At 41.7% G+C, this 16,884-nt stretch overlaps 2 protein-coding genes across 3 annotated transcripts; both read right to left on the reverse strand.

The window, feature by feature from the left end:
* Window positions 1-881: 881 nt before the first annotated feature.
* LOC133957186 (matrix remodeling-associated protein 8-like) lies at window positions 882-11,770 on the reverse strand. Of its 2 annotated transcripts, none has more exons than XM_062392650.1 (11): window positions 11,688-11,770; window positions 10,910-10,973; window positions 7,007-7,033; window positions 6,606-6,911; window positions 6,412-6,513; window positions 5,851-6,330; window positions 2,730-2,888; window positions 2,527-2,557; window positions 2,362-2,441; window positions 2,220-2,273; window positions 882-2,111 (listed from the first exon to the last, which is right to left on the reverse strand). In XM_062392650.1, exons 2-11 carry the CDS (start codon window positions 10,935-10,937, stop codon window positions 2,086-2,088), a joined length of 1,293 nt encoding a protein of 430 aa, XP_062248634.1. In that variant the 5' UTR covers window positions 10,938-10,973; window positions 11,688-11,770; the 3' UTR covers window positions 882-2,085. The 2 variants fall into 2 exon arrangements, with proteins under 2 accessions (XP_062248634.1, XP_062248633.1); XM_062392649.1 differs by having other exon boundaries at window positions 10,910-11,172; window positions 11,688-11,743.
* Window positions 11,771-13,003: 1,233 nt separating this feature from the next.
* Window positions 13,004-15,233, reverse strand: aurkaip1 (aurora kinase A interacting protein 1). The gene is made up of 4 exons (XM_062392813.1): window positions 15,082-15,233; window positions 14,005-14,110; window positions 13,454-13,917; window positions 13,004-13,304 (listed from the first exon to the last, which is right to left on the reverse strand). Exons 2-4 carry the CDS (start codon window positions 14,054-14,056, stop codon window positions 13,188-13,190), a joined length of 633 nt encoding a protein of 210 aa, XP_062248797.1. The 5' UTR covers window positions 14,057-14,110; window positions 15,082-15,233; the 3' UTR covers window positions 13,004-13,187.
* Between the last annotated feature and the right edge of the window lie 1,651 nt (window positions 15,234-16,884).

Genomic DNA, 16,884 nt, shown 5'->3' on the forward strand with positions numbered 1-16,884 from the left:
AAGGGACAGTCCACATCCTTGCGTTGGGAATATCGCTCTTGATAATTTTTTCCACCATGGGCGAGAGAGTGCTGTCATCTAGTGGAGAGTCCGGGCTGTGCGCTTGGCCTGTGCGCCACCACCACCACAACAACACGCGCCACACTGGGAACTACACACACACACACACTCACTGGTGTTCGTGCACATGTGGAGCAGAGAGAGAGAGAGAGCAGGTGCAGCTGGTTGAAGTCCAACGTGCATCACAGAGGAAAACATGTGTCCAACATCTGGAAACTCCATTCAATTCAGATCGAATCTATTGTTTCATCAGTTAATTTGCTGATTAACGTAGTGTAGCTATATAGAATGTGTATTTCTTAAAGGTTCAGTGTGTAGAGTTTAGTGACATCTAGTGGTGAAGTTGCATGTTGCAGCTGAAGAACCCCTGACCTCACACTCCTTCCAATAAGGAAGGATAATCTGTGGAAACCTTCAGTTGTCATAAAAACTCAAAAGGTGTTTAGTTTGTCCAGTCTGGGCTCCTGTAAAAAACATGGCAGCCTCCGTAGAGAAGACCTGCTCCTGATGTAAATATAAAGTATTTAAATATAAAGGAACCATTCTAGGGTCAAGAAAACAACAATTGGTCCAGGTAAGATGAAACACACCAGTGAAAACATCACCAGGATTATATGTTTAAATCATATAAAATAACTCCTAACTCGTAGGAGATTTACAGCTAAAGGCTATAATACAGTTTTTTCTCATATTATTAGTTTTATATACACCTAATATAAAGTTTAAATACACACACACACACACACAGATTTGGAGGAAACCAGAAACTAAGCCTCAACAACGGGAACAAAAATAAATTCACGAGTCTGTGACCACTGTAGTGAACATTTTATAGAAGTGTTTTATTAGAAGAAACCAACAATAGATTGTGTGCAAGTGATTAGACAGAGAGCAAGAGGCAGAGAGAGAGAATAAAAAAAAGGGGGTTAGTACTTTGTGATTATTATTGAGATAGTAGACACACTTCTTCTTCTTCTTCTTCTTCTTCTTCTTCTTCTTCTTCTTCTTCTTCTTCTTCTTCTTCTTCTTCTTCTTCCTGCAGTGAAGCTCACAGAGCCGTGAAGCTTTGTGTCAACCTGTATCATTAACCAGCAGTTTTAATCGTGAAAATTCAGTGTTTTATAAACCAGGATACATTTTACATGCCCGATGCAAACAAGTAGCCTACTGCACAGCCCGCTGGAAACCAAATACATGGTAAAAACATTCTTATTTGTCCTGAGTGTCGAGTTTAGACTGAGCCTTTAGTCCACCGTCCTATTATTTAATAATTTGACCCCTGATAGTTTAGATGTTTTCAAAGAGACTACATGTCCGTTTTAGGGGGAATTATTTTCGAGAAGAACTTAAGTCTCACGTTCTGTATTTCAATAAAATACATAACATGGAGAGAAAAGGTAAAATTTAGTCACTTTGTCGTCATAGCAGGTTTAAGAGGAAGAAACAGTACCATGACATGTGGAAAACATCTTACAATCTGCAGATAGAGATGTGTTCAACTCGTTTCCAAACTCTGTCTACAGAGATACAGTAAATTAACCTTTGAATAAACTGTTTACAAATTGAAGTACTTCAATTTACACAAATTGAAGTACAGCTCAATGTGTGTACAAAAAAGAAAGAGGAATATCTAAAACTAAGAGGAGCTGTGAGCTTGCAGCTCTGTGAGCGTGCACAGTACATTTAAAATATACTTCAATAAACAGCATGCACCTTAATAAGAACAATGATGATAGAAAATGTCTAATATTCAAGATAAATCAACCAATGACTGCAAAGTGTAAGGATCAAATAAGTGTTTAACCTTATTAGTACCACAGCTGGTGAAAATACAAGTTGCATATTCAGAAATACACATAAACAATGATGTTGCCTTTTAGTGGAAAAGCTTAGTGTGCCAGAGTTACAGCAGAGGGAGCATTCCTCCTGTCCTCTCTTTGGTTTCCTCCTCTTGTCTCCATGATCCTTTACTCTCCGGTGTTTGCCCTGGACCTGCCAGCAGCAGCAGCTCTAGAAACATCCCTCTCACTTCCACATCTTCCCATCGAGGTCTGAATGTGGGAGAGGGACGTCATGTCAATAAAACACATTTCTTATATTAGACTACACCGTAGCTCTAAGAATGTAATTGTGTATTTAAGTATAGAACGTGGGCTCACCCTTGTTGCACTCTTTGGTCATATCTCTCTCTTTCAGTAGGTTGTTTTTGTAGTCTGTGGGTTGTGGCAGACAAAGTTATGAGGAAGTAATGAGGTGGGTTTTATGTGTTTATTGCATTTTTGTGGATGAGGGTCACTGTACCTGAATTCAGTGATTCCTGGGTGCAGGGCCTCAGCTCCGTGCACTCTAATGACACATCACCTCCAACGATCACGGTCCCCCTGCACAAAATGAATGTTGTGCTTAAAAAGGATAAACATTAAAGGAAATGTGGAATAGAATTTAGGATATAGAAACATGTCTTACCGCTCAGATCTACGCAGCTCATAGTCCAGCCCTTAAATGAAAATAAAACACACAATCACAAACACATTGTGTCCATAAAATGTGATACTCTACTCTAATGAGTAATTATAGAGAACAAAGAAGATGTCAGATACAAGCCAAGAACTCGGACAAGACTTCAACACTCACACAAATACACACAAATACACACACATTCACATTACCTCTCTTTTTGCGTCGCCGCGTCAGCACAATGATGGCGACAACGACGAGCGCCAGCAGGAGGAAGGTCGCCAGGAAATATCCCAAATGCTGCACGAAGTAACCTCGGTGCTCGGGGAGGATGACGTTCACCACACGTGGACCCTCCACCTCCTCGGTCCCTATAAAGACACCAAGCAGTACTTAATATCCCACATAGTTAAAAAAAACAAGCAAGGTTCACACAAAACCAAATAACAGTAGGATGTCTTGTATTAGATTTATGCTCTTAATCTGTATCTGATTATTAGAGTGATTCAAGTTAACGGCGACAAACAAGAGTCAAGTTCAAATTCATTTCTAGGACTAAAGATTTGTTTTCCCCCCGAGGCTCCTTCTTTTCTCACTAGAGCCCAAAAGACAGACACAGAAGGACGGAGAGCAGGAGTAAAATGTCAAAATGCTGTTCGGGGGTATAATGGCTTCCAGGCCTGATGTCATGCAGCTGTTTTTTTTTTTTCTTCTCTTCTCAGGGAAAAACAGGCTGACCAGAAAGGAGGAGGAGAAGTGTGAGGAGGGAGGGACACATTCTGTAATGTGGTTCGTCTGTGGGTCTGTATTAGTTTTCCATTTAAGCCTTTTTCCGTCCTCTACCAAACACACGAGTCTGGTTTCTGCATGCATGGAAAATAAATCTAAGACGCCGACATTCAGCAGAGCCCAACAGTCAGGACGGGGAGGGGAAGTCCCACTCTCCCTGTCACCCAGTTTGTTTGTGTGCACTTTGTGATGGATGACAATAAACATTAAATAATGACAAGTGCAGAAAATACATCCTATAGGGTTTTAGGGAAAATCTGTCCTGACCTGAGAATTGATTCTGACCCCTTTTAAATGTTACATGTCATTTTATTAAACTGATTTGAATGTGTTATTGAACCCAACATATATTTTGTATTAATTTTAAATTACTGAAAGGCTGTAAAGCATTAGACTAAACTTTTTTAAAGTTGGTGCCGTTTCTAACAAAGCTCCTCAGAGCACGTACTTTTAACGTAAGCTTCAGAGTTTTAATGTCTATAACACTTTTATGAAAATGTTTTATTCTTGTTTTATCAAATATCTTCTAATAGTTTATCTTCTATCTGGTACCAGCTACAGAGAAATATAAACGACTGGATTGACCATTAATGACCTTCATCCCCAGCACAAGGTCGAGACTTTAAAGAAGACCTGACACTCCTCAATGATTCCAGCTCCAACTCTGGAGAGTTTCTGTTGCTTCCATCTGGTCGTAGATAAAATCCTCCAAGATGAAGAGCTAATAAAAGTTTAAATAAAAGTCATTTATCCCTGATGTTATCTGGCTTTTAAATGACTCGTTGAGATGTTTTTGAATTTACTGATGTATTTACTGTCACTGTGTGGTTACTACTCTCTGCCCTTCAGGCCTGGAGGATTGTGAAGATGTCATTGTCCACTATAAGCAGTTTGTAGAAACTAGTTTTGCATTCAGAGCTGCTGTTGTTATCGTCTTTCAATGTCCCTGGGAATTCAAAAGCAGCAGAATCCCAGAACCCAGATCGGAGGAAAACGATCTATTTATTTTTTCTTCTTAAATATATTTATGTTTAATATATAACTTTACTCTATGGTCTCCCATGAAGCAGTGAAGCTGGACACCACTACAATCAATCACTACTGACAGACTAATGAGGAGAGCATCTTTGACTATGCTTTCAAAACCAGCCAATAATGAAAACAAAATTATATAAATAAAATGATATGGTCATTCTGACTCAATTCTTCCTCAGTGGGAGCTTGGTCCGTAATTATCAGCTGTCATTGTTTAATGTACCAAATATGCACTGAACTGCAGCGGCACGTCCAAGGTCATCGTCTCTGGAGCTCAAACGTTCCATCCAGAGCTGCAGACATGTCCCAGCAGTGGCTCATTTCCATTTCCCTGACAGATCTGTGTTAACGGCTACTTCACATACGCTGCGCAGAGGTTACAACCCCCCCCCCCTCCTGCAGGACGTGCATCATTTGCAAGTCAATGAACTTCAGGAGTGCGTATTCATTTTCAAAGATGAAGATTTCTGTGGAATTGCTGACAGCTCACAAAAGGACCCCCCCCCCCCCCCCCCTACCCCTTCCTGATTACAAAGAAGTAATGATGCATTCTTGTGTTAACGTGGAAATCATCTGTTGATGTTTGTGATTTCACATGGTTTGATGGAGCCTGGGTAGAGATCAGTGGCGTGTGAATAAAAAGTGAATTCCTTGGCTGAGGTTTACTCGGAGGACGCAGGCAGGACGCCATCGATCCACGTGTGCACCTCCTTCTCTACATACTTCACAGAGTTATAAAACGGGCTGTCATTTCTTTAAAGGGTCGGAGGAGGATCTATAGTCCAACACATACCTTCATCCCCCTCCCCTGCCCTCCTCTCACTTGCATGCTCTTTCATACCACAGCTGGTCCAGATGTTGAACAGATGTATCAGCCTTCCTCTGACTGCTGGTAAACATGACCCGACCAGAGGCTGATACACATCAGGGGAGAGACGGAGCAGAAACCGAGGGAAAAGACGGATAAACACAACTGGAGATGCAGTGTAACCAGTCTGAACACGTGGTCGGGACTTTCTGGAAATTGGGTCAAACAGAGGAAGAAAACACATCCACGCCCTGAATTATCCTGGAGCCCACTCATCTGCTCGATGCAGTTAAAATGTCTCCAGCTGTAAATGATACGTTCATAGACGACAGAAAGTCACCAAGGAAAAATTAGCCCACTTCCGCTGCGGCCGATTTACAGCAATTTACTGTCGACTAGTTCTAAAGAAAGCAAGCAGATAAAAAACATCTTTCTTTCTTTCTTTCCTTCTTTCCTGTCTTCTACATTCCTTCTACCTCCTCCCTCCCTCTGCAACTCAAACACAAAAACAGGGAGTACTGAGAAGAAACTGCCAAGAAGAGCCACTGATTCAACTGACCAACTATGCCTATAATTATAACAACAGGAGCAGGGTTCAATGAGAAACCATATGGGGGGAAAAACATTGACCATTACTAGCGTCTGGAAAAACAAAGCTCTGGTTGTGTCTCTGCTTTGTTTTTTGATTGTGAGTGGCTTACTTGGCACAGGCACATCATTCTGGAAGATTCTGGGCGGCGTGGTGGAGGCGGGCGGAGGTGGAGGTGGAGGTGGAGGTGATGGTGCCACGGTGAGCCGGAAGATGCGTCTCTCGTAAAGGCCGCAGTAGTGGTGGTGCAGGTGGCAGGAGTACAGGCCTCTGTCCACAGGCTTCAAGTCAGATATGGACAAGGAGAAGTCGCCCAGCGTGAAGGCGTCCTCCTCCACGCTCATCTTGCTCTGGGCAAAGACCGGGCCGTAATCCCGGCGCTCCCCAGAGGCGTAGAGGTCCACCAGGCGGTCGGCCCTGTCCTGTCGCACTCCCGGGGCCTGGAAGTCCCAGTGAGCCACCTGCTGCTGGTCCTCCTGGAGACCCTCTCTCCACAGGGGGCGCCGGTTCACACAAGGCAAAACCACCGACTTGCCCAATAACACCACGAATACAGTCCTCTCTCCATCCCAGTAACGTTTCTCTTTGCGAACTGGAAACAGAGGAGTGTTAAATTGAAATAGATGGTATTTGATACATGCTGACTAACGGATTAACATCAGTGTGGCCTCACCTGACTTGGTGACATTGAGCTGGATTTGAATGGATTGGTGAATCTGGCAGTAGTGATGGTGCAGATTGCAAGTGTAAACTCCTCGGTCGGTCGTGACCACATCTGAAAGAGAAAACATCCAAACGCTCATTGGATTAAATGGTAAAAGAAAGAAGGGAACGTTCACAGTGCTTCTGAAAACAAAGGAGCCTCACTGTTGATGACGAGGGAGAAGTTGCCGTCGCTGAAAGCCGAGTCGGGGACGGCAACGCGTCCTTTGTTGAAACCGTTGTAAACCCTTTGGCGGCCTCCGGGGGACATGTCCAGGATTCTCTCCACAGAATACTCCGGGCTGCTGCGGACCATGTCCCAGTGCACCACCCTCTGACGGTCCTTCAGTCGGTCCTGGGTCCACACCATGCGGGGGCTGTGGCAGGGCAGCACGGCCTTCGAACCCACAGGGAAGGTGATGTTCTTAGTTTCAACCACCGCTCCGAGACTCGTGCTGCTCTGAGTCCACGCTGAAACACATAAATAACCACGTGTGCTCAGAGGATCGTGAAACACGTGCGTTGCTAAACCCTCAGCTTTTATGAAGATGGTTAAAAAGTCTCACCTCCAGGCAGGAAGAGCACAGCAAGAACTGAAACAGACACAAACATGAAGGGTTAGAGTTGCATCCTGCATCTCTTAATTCACACTGCCTGCTGTAGTCTCACAGATGAAGACTCGAGGAATATATATAATCAAAACCAGCTAAAGTGGCTCTAGTGGCTGAGAGTTTAAATTTGCACCAGGCTGAGGAGGCGGTGCAGATTTCAGAGTTGGAGAAGACGGGGGTTCAGTCAGAGGACTGTTTACATTATCACAGGAAATCAGAAGAAACAGGAACATGGTTTAAAATTAAAGGTCACAAATGACAACAAGACCAGAAAAAAAACACAACTGGTGCCACAGAAACTCTGTGGAAACTAATTGTTCCTGTTTGTTTTCTTATTCTACAGATAGGAAATGTTCCTGCCGAGCTTTTGCTATTTCTAATGCATCTTTCCCACAGTGCTATTTGGTAGAATGTTTACCGAAGGGCCGGTGGAGACGCATTCAGCCAAAGCACACAGAGCCTCTATTCATGCAGGCTGCTGCTGCTGGCTCGCTGCAGGGCCGTGATCCTGAGGGGATGAAGAACCGAGCTGCTATTCAGCTCACTTCACTCACTCTGTACCTGGTGTCAAACGTCTACAAACATGACCAAACACCTGTGTGTGTTTTTACTGCCCTGGTGACGGGCACAGTGAACCACAGAGGCTAGAGGTGCGGAGCCTTCAGTGCAGGGAATAAGTTCAATATTAGAGAGATTTATTTAAAGATAAGAACCCAACGAAACCCTTGAAATGCAGATAAAGTCTCTGCTAAAAGTTTTTAAACATGCTGCTGACTCTGCGAACTCGATTCCCTGTAGCAGCTCGTTCCAGTGCTCTGAGGCCTGGACTTTAACTGGGCTGCTCCCCACTGGGTCGAAGCCAGGCCCCTGGGCCAGTTAAGAGACCAACGCCTGTGATGGCTGATGATGTGGAGGATCTTTAACCATCCACAGGCTCATATGGTTCAGGCTTGGAGGTAAGAGGTCAAAATATAGCGAGACACAAGGCCTTGAAAATCCTTGAAAGTACTGGATATGATCTTAAAGTCAACTTTAAAACACATTAGGGGCCAGCGTCAGTAAATCTAATGTGATGTGGACTCAACAAATCCTTCAGGGCAGTGGAATTCTTCACATTAGTCAATTAATAGATGTTAAGTCTAGAGGGTAAATCCTTTTGAGTTAATTGCATTTAATGATCATACAAATTTTGATCAGCACTCATAGGGGTTAATTAATGTAATGACATGTTATGTGCGGAACAAAATTATTTGTACAATAGTCCATGTATATGAAAGTAAATTCTATTTTGTCTACTTTTTACTTTTTCTCCACAGCAACTCAAAGGAAAATATTTTACTTCTAACGTGACTACATGTGTTTCACAGCTTGACATATTAAAGAGTTTGCAAAACACATGATTAAGTTGTTAGAGATGAATCTTCTCTACATTAAGGAGTAAAATCAGCTCCAAATGGGCCACAACAATAAAATGCTGCAAACAACAAAGAGCTGTTGTTTTTTAAAGCTTCAAGCTGCACAGAACAAATTTGACACAGGTTGAGGGACCATACATCCAGATGTGTTAGTCATCACAGCTGCACATGGTTTATTCACTTCACGTGAACACACAGACATGTGCAGAGAGGTTTCCTTTTTCGCCACAAGCAAATCATAACGCAGTGATTTGTACCAGCAATATAATAATATTCAAAGATGAGAGAAATTATTTCAGCAGACACACACACACACACACACACACACACACACACACAGACACAGACACACTGGCATCAGACATGAGACCTCAAGCTGGAAAACTTTGGTTTTTCTATTGACGGGTATAAACTTTCCTGCAGAAGGTAAAACAAAGTTGCCCCCGACCCTGCAATTTTCTCTCATCCCTGCTGCAGACACAGACACACACACACACACACACATGCAGGCTGATGACTCACACTAAAGACTTAACAATGTGCTACTGAATCACCAGCCTTAATAACAGACATTTAACAAATGAGCTACAAAATCACTGTTGTCGTTTTTGACACGATGACCACACGGAGAATCACCGCTGAGATAAAATAAAACAGGTTTACACGAGCGAGTGAACCCAGTGATTCACGGATGTTGAAGGTGAGTATAGTTTACTCATCGTTGTGTGTCAGTCCAGCTGCCGACTCAGCTAAATATACAATGATGCATTGAGAGGCCTGGACTCTGTGTGAAAATTAAGAACTTGGTTGCAAAAAGTAAGGTGTAGTGAAGTTTTCATATACTTGTACTCATAACTATTTCCATTTTATTCTACTATATTCTTATACTCCCCCACATTCTATAGGAAAGTATTGAACTTTCCATTCTATTACATTCATCTGACAAATATAATTATCATGTAAAGGTTTTATGTACAATAAAACCTGCTACCCTTATGCAACGATTTAAGTGCCGCCCTCTAACAAATATTTTTTTTCTACTTTGTTTACTTCACATCTGAGTTTCAGTTTCACAAAAGACTATTTTCTCTTTCGACATATCCAAGTATTTGATTAAAATAACAGTTTGAGGCCAAGTGAAATAAAATGATCTAGAATTTCACAATTAAGCAAAGATTAGAGACAATTCCCAAACATTTTAACAAATCTAAATATTGAAGATTATATGTATTAAATCTTCTTGTGCTTGTCTTATTGTGCAAAAAACATAAAATTAACAAATTACAACGATTTAGCCAATTCTAGATTCAACTGATCTTCATAAATAAGCTTGATAAGACCTAAGATAATAATGATAACAAAATTATTGTTTGCACCTTTTATCGACAGGGTGCAATTCAAAGTGCTCCACAAGTAAGGAAAGAAACTTAGCAAATTAGGAAACATGTTCATTTATCTGAACATGTCCAAACATTATAACTGTAAAGACAATTGAATTACAGGATATTTGGTTAGGGAACTTTTATCCATACAAAATCCTGTCCCCTGAGCAAAGTGGGATCAAAACATTGGGAGATTGTGAATTATTATGAGTTTGTAATTTCCCACCAAGAATGAATATACTGTAGATTAAAGTTCCTAAATTAAATTTTCTTCAAAGCAACGTTTACAGTCTGTTCCCTGCCACGTTGTAAGAGGCTGTTAATGAAGACATAAACATGGTCGAGGCAGTAAAGCCCCCCTCCCTCCTCCCCCTCCACCTCCTCCACGGGGTCCGGACTCGAAGCGGCCCACTCCTGGTGAAACACTCATTACTGACACATATAATGACAGGCTGCAGGATTGTGCTGACTCCTCTTCCCAGACCGCAGTTAACCAGAAACACATTGGGCTCCAGCCATAAAAAGTCCCACATGCACAATATACTATCAACAGGCTGCAGGGATCCACTTCACTTGGTTTTTACAAATGACAAAACAATAGGCAGCTTAAGAATAAAGTTAAATAATGAAAACGTAAAAAGTGAAGCGTATGAATAGAAGACCTTTATAGCAAGTATAAAAGATAAACAGAGGAGGAGCAGCTTTCCATCGCCATCACAAAAACAAGTTTAAGAAAAAACAGTTAGAACAATAATAACATACAAAGAGAACGATAGTCCTGTTGTAATAATTACTAAATGTGCAGCTACTAAACTTTGGTCTTGTACATTCACCTCCAGAAAAGTATATTTTTGCTTTCACTACAAGTACATGTTGAAGAAGCAGCCTGCCACAGAAAATAAAATTCAAAGGAATAAGTTTATATATGGAAGCTTCACGCAGCTTCAGGCTTTTGTTCCCGGCGGGTGATTCTAACCTGGATCCAATTATGGCACAGAGAAAGTTTCTGCAGAGTTCTCGGTTTTCTCTCTTATAACAAAAAGACGAGTGAAGGCACTTACTCTGAAGAAGAGTGATCTCGAGCTTCATCTTCTTCGCGGTGGAGGTGCAGGCCCGTCAGAGGAGCTGCGAGCATCAACAGATGAGACAGGAGGAGAGCTTCAGGTTCACAGAGCTTCGGGTTCACAGAGCTTCAGGTTCACAGAGCTTCAGGTTCACAGAGCCGCGGCTCACTTTGTTTTGGTGTATATTCTGCAGCGTCTGGAGCTCGAGCACGCTCCGCCCCCGGAGACACTGAAATCCTAAACCTCTGGTGCAAGCACTCCTCTCATGAGAAGTGACAGAGGAATAAACTGCAGGGTAACAAACTACTTCACAACAATTACAATCACCTCAAACTATCATTGAAATGTGAACACGCTCACAAAGGATTGAGAGCTCTCATAAAACTAGACAACAACCAAACAAAAGACTTTTTATGATGGCTAGTTTGTTAATATCCTCATGAGAGAGGCATTCACTCATACATATTTTATACTTATACATTTTTTGCAGAGCTTGTTGGTTGTAGTCTTGTTTATTTCTAACCAAAGATTATGATTATGTTTCAGAGAGCCATGACATTTAAATGTTTGCCACTAGTATTCAAACATTTCACATTTCTAGCATGAGAGAGCCATATGTGCGAGTACAAACGATTTGTACATTTTGTCAACAGCACCTGTCAAATTTGTGGTTATATGACCACTTTCCTGTAACATTCGATTTTATTATACACAAACAACAAAATTATTTTCTGACTTTCCGAGGCCTGCAATTAGATTTTTGAAATTCCCTTACTTTTCCAGGTTTTCCAGGACTGTGGGCAGTTCTATAGTGAACCTTCTGGTCTGCTGAGCTGTTTGGAGACAAGTATATTTCTGTATTTGTTTGTGAGGCAGGATGAAGCGAGGCTGACTCAGTGAGGTCAACACGTAGTCACTTCTTTGGCCTTGGCTTGTTTGGATAGTTTGCTAGGAGGCAGGCTACAGCAATATGCTGGTTGATGCTGCCTGCAACTGTCAGAGGAATAATGGTGTGAAATAGTTTCAGCAATAGGTCATAAATTCTGAATCCCTTGTCCACCATAACAGCCGGGGCTTTTTCAAGAAGAGGAGCAGAGCCAGAAAACCAGGAGGGACAAGGCCATGTGGTGAAACTCCCATCATTCCCTGTAAGGTAGGGTGGGATTTATACCGGGAAACCATCTCCCTCTGCAAGAGTAACGATGAGGGGATCTCACCTCTCATCTCTGGACAGTCAATAAGCACTTGTGTGTCAGAGCACTTGCCGAACGCACTTGGCATCGTGGCTCTATATTTCTCAGGAGACATGAAGGTAATGTATTTGAAAATATGATAATAGGTGAATGTAAACCCAATCTTGCTCTGAAACATTAAAACCACAATAGTGAGCAAGTTGAATATGACATAACGTAACTGGAATCTGATGGGATCATCAGATGCTGAAAACCTCTCAAGGCCGAGCAACAGCTTCAGTGAAACATCCAGCAGCCTCTTCTGAAGCTTCTCTGTCACCAGCTGTTGGGCCTGTTTTCTCAAACTCTGCATCCAAAGCTGAGGTTCTGGTTTTGCTTCGTAATCCTGATACTGACGCAACAATTCCACATCAAAACTCTTCCTCTGATTCTTCCTCTGGTCGTTGTGTTGTCTCCCACACATTTGGCTTGAGGCAGGGAGTTGACTATCCAGGCGAACAGCACAGGCACTGTCCCCTCTTTCAATTGAAACTTTATTCTCATAAAACAATGCCTTTATTCTCCAAATGTGCAATTCTTTTTTTTCTTTGACTGTGGCCCTAATACTCCTACATTATAATCCAAGGCCTGATAAGAGATTTTATTGAACATAGTAATTGAATCTAAAAACTAGATGGGCACTGAGAGGGCATAAGTAATATAAAGCTTAATAATAAACAAATAACCAAATGAAGAAGGAAATATGACCTCTTTGGTGAAGTGAAAATATTCCTGTTGCTGACCAGAATTCACCTAGTCATTTCAGTTGCACAATACTGCCACCCACAGTAAGAACAGGGAAACTGTAAGCTGCTCATAAGTACTCTGAACCTGTCAGCAGAAAATATCACACACCATGCTTTGGACCGTAAAAGGCTCTTTATTAGATCACTTACACTTTGTCAAAATGAGTGTACACAGCGTTGTACACCAGTGAAAGACAAAACACAGGCTGACGGTTTAAACTGCTTTGTGTTGAGTGTCGTACAGAGACAACCATTGGGGGGGACACGACTCAGTCTCGAAACCCCCGTGGATGTTTGTCACGACCTTCTGTTTCCGTGCTGTTTGACGAAGATCTTCGGTGCACTCCATCCCTCTGGAGCCTTCTTCAGTCCGGCTCGCGTCCAAATCCTCCTCAGATCATCCTCAAATCGTTTCTGTACAGGACGAAGATACAGGCGGCCATGTTAAAGAGGCAAGCTTGTGTTATGCTGGTTATGGAAAATTGTGTTTACATGCAGAAAACAAGAATTCTACTCAAAATATTACCATTACTGGCCTTAATAATTCCAGAGAACACACTCACCTGTTTCTTCTTTCCCCTGCTTTCCAGCACTCTCCTTTTCAAGAACTTAATCCGTTTTTGCAGCTTCCTATATTTATGCCGATTCATCATCCGCCGCCTGATCTTCAGAACATTCTTACAGCTGAGGGGCGTCACCGAGCCTGAGTCATCCTCCAGAACAGGGACACAGATGGGGGGCAGCAACTTCTCCTCCAGCAGGTCTATGTCCTCCATTGGCTGAGGGGACTCCAGCAGGGAAGGGAGGGAGTAGCGCAGGGAGAGCCAGCTCTCCAGAGGACTAACTGAAAGTTTACGTGGCACGAGGGCTTCGTCCAGTTCTGGCTCGAGCTGTGTCCATCGGGGAGGTGGTGTGTTGTCTGCTGCTGTCGAGTAGTTGCTGAGATTCTGTCTGCGTGAGAGGGAGAGAGCAGGGAAGACCGGCTGGCCACATCGGTTCAGAAACTCTCCATGGGTGGGAAGTGCACCTGGGTAAAAGGATATTATGTATTGTCGAGTGTTATTACTTCCTGAGGAAATGAAGTGGAAGTAGACAGACTGATGTTCACGCTTACCAGCTGCTCTACGTAATAGACTTAGACAGGGGACGACCTTTGAAGTAAACATTGTTGATGGTCATCCAAGTAAAGTCATCAGGAATGAATGGACTGGTCACTTGTCCTGTGGACGTGAGCAAAGTACTGAGTGTTAGTCAACTAACATATATTTTAAAAGTAGCAATATAGGCCAGAAAGAACTTGGACCATGTACTTGTAATATTGAAAGATCAGCAAGTGCATTAAAATATCAACAACTGCAAAATCTCATGGAATTTTTTAACTAAAGTTTGAGTTACAAGATGGATCCATGTATCCATCTCCTGCCAAATTAAGAAATATAGATCCAAGGTCCCACTCTTCAGACAAACCCTGCAGTTACTCCTGGCCTGATGACAGTGTATTTAGTTTCTGCGTATCCTGGATCTTCCCTGGAGCCTTCATCTAGCTGTGCTCTGCTTCTACCTTATCTGGCTCATTTTAAGGCTGAGGTGCAGTGGCGCTACAGTAAGCTCCTTATAATAACCCTTACATTATCCTGTTATGTGTGGGAAATTGCAACAACCTTAAAATCAAACAATTATGAATCAGTGCTAATGTTTATTAGAGAATAAACAGATTGGTTATTAACAGACAGAAAATCCTAATGACTTCGTTTCCAGCTAAAACATGAAGTTGTTGTTAGAAGAATATCGTCTTCCGCTGTCAGAAACTCTCACATGATTTAACTCACAATAAACATGACTGTCAGCTGCATCCAGACTGAGAGCTAACATCATTAGATGCTAGCAGATGTGAGCAGCTATCCGGCTGCTACAGATTTAATTAAACACGTTAACAACCATTACATCCACACACGTCACCAGCAGGACGTCTGAATACAAACATTCAAGAAATGTTGTAGTTTCTGCCAAAGTCACAGCGAGGTAATTCTTGGGTTGATGCTAATGCTAACTAGCAATGTAGCTGCGCTCTGGACGTCAAAGTCGAGAAATGATCGCTACAAAAAAGAAATTAACAAATGGTTCTGATATAAACAACGAGGCAACATGAATAAAGTATAAATGTTATTGTATCTAAACTGTGATAAGTTACCGGTTATAACTGTGACCGAGATCCTGCTCTTCAATGTGACTTCAGGAGCCCACTTCCGGCTGGTGCGACTCTTATTTAGTGCGTTTCCTGTTTCTAAGGGAAGAGAAAGGTTCCGGAGGAGCAGACAAATAAAAGCTGGGCAATTGGAGATGATTTCATTTAATATTATTATTATTAGTAGTATTAGTAGGAGTAGTAATAGTAGTAGTAATAGTAGGAGTAGTAGTAGTAGTAGTAGTGGTACTATTAGTAATTGTAGTAGTAGTAGCGTAGTGACCCTCTGATGTCAGCACTCGACAACCTGAACAGAGCGCAGCAGCTCGAGATCATCCACAGCAAAAGAAACTACCACACAGAAAACTACAAGTTCTACACATTTTGTTTTGTTGTGTTTTTTTGTTTCAGGATACAACGACATGAAAACTGAACTGAAGGATTTTCTTCAGACGTTTGCAGCTGAAGGAAATGTCACTGACATCTGATGTCATGTGACTGTTCTGAGAGGTTGTGACCTATAATGTCACTTGACTGTTCTGATAGGTCATGGGAATGACCTCATCGTGACCTCATCATGACCTCATCATGTAGCAATGCTTAACGTGAACAACCAATAAGGTTAGAGACAGAATCTACAACTAACTAATATTAGCAGAGTAATCATCGTGTGGGATTAATGATGTCATGACAGATTTCATAATTGATCATTATTAAATTGTACAACAATTTAAAAGTGATTATTGATGGTTCAGGGTATGAACAGTGTTTCCATTCTGCTTTTGAGTTTCAGAGGTGATTGAGTATGTGTGACACGTGAACATGTGACAAGCACGTCTTCCTCATCTCTTCATCGGGCTGGTGTCTGATCATGTTCAGCTCCTTCAGAGGTTTGACCAGTTTAGCTTGGAAACAAATACATCAGGGTCTGCGTGCCAGAAAGTAATCAGATTACATTGTACTTGTACAAGTATTTTTTCCTTTTTTTTCAGATTATTTATTTTTTACATTACATTTTATTTAGCTGACGCTTTTATCCAAAGCGACTTACAATAAGTGCATTCAACCCCGAGGGTACAGATCCAGTACAACAAGAATCAAGAAAGTACAATTTCTTCAAAATAAAACAAAACTACAAAGTGCTATAAGTAAGTGCTATTGAAGTGCTACTAAAGTGTTAGTTTCAAAAAGTTGTCAGTATTTTTTTTTCTCTAGATATATTTGGAAGAGGTGTGTTTTTAGTTTTCGGCGGAAGATGTGTAGACTTTCTAATATCCGGATGTCGATGGGGAGCTCATTCCACCATCTAGGAGCCAGGATGGCAAACAGTCGTGATTTTGTTTTTTGTTTAGCTCGCAGTGAGGGGACAACGAGCTGATTGGTATTCTCCTGATGTTGCACAGGCAGGAGATCAGAAAATCCTTTCAAATTTGGAACAAATGTACATTTAGACTCAGATGAACTAATGACTGAGGACCTCTTATCTCATTTACATATGCACACAGAAATACAGAAATAAATAAATGTTGAAATTCCAGTTCCAGTGAGAGCCGAGTGGAGGAGGACAGAGAAACTCCAGCTCTCATTTACATATGTATAGCTAAATAAATAAATGTTGAAATAAATTGCAATCTATTGTGCATTTCTGTATTTATTAATGCATTTATTTATTCATAAGTGATGTTTCATCCTCCCTATTATAAAGACGTTGGAGATTGAATGTCAATAAAGTTTTTTAGAAACTCTCTGTCTCCTTCCCCCCTCTGGTACTTCTACGTCTTTATATTCCTTCACCCAAGTACTGCATGC

Source organism: Platichthys flesus, chromosome 7 (assembly GCF_949316205.1).
Source record: "Platichthys flesus chromosome 7, fPlaFle2.1, whole genome shotgun sequence".
In the NCBI taxonomy this organism is placed as follows: Eukaryota; Metazoa; Chordata; class Actinopteri; order Pleuronectiformes; family Pleuronectidae; genus Platichthys; species Platichthys flesus.

Excerpts from the sequence above, each read along its gene's own strand:
- LOC133957186 (XM_062392650.1), bottom strand. The coding sequence starts at position 10,937 with ATGAAGCTCGAGATCACTCTTCTTCAGA. Across the intron at positions 2,889-5,850 it reads GAATGATGTGCCTGTGCCAA|GGACCGAGGAGGTGGAGGGT; the intron begins GTAAGCCACTCA and ends GTGTCTTTATAG. Across the intron at positions 2,274-2,361 it reads CCAGGAATCACTGAATTCAG|ACTACAAAAACAACCTACTG; the intron begins GTACAGTGACCC and ends CACAACCCACAG.
- aurkaip1 (XM_062392813.1), bottom strand. The coding sequence starts at position 14,056 with ATGTTTACTTCAAAGGTCGTCCCCTGTCTAAGTCTATTACGTAGAGCA. Across the intron at positions 13,918-14,004 it reads TCTATTACGTAGAGCAGCTG|GTGCACTTCCCACCCATGGA; the intron begins GTAAGCGTGAAC and ends CCTTTTACCCAG. Across the intron at positions 13,305-13,453 it reads GCAGGGGAAAGAAGAAACAG|AAACGATTTGAGGATGATCT; the intron begins GTGAGTGTGTTC and ends CGTCCTGTACAG.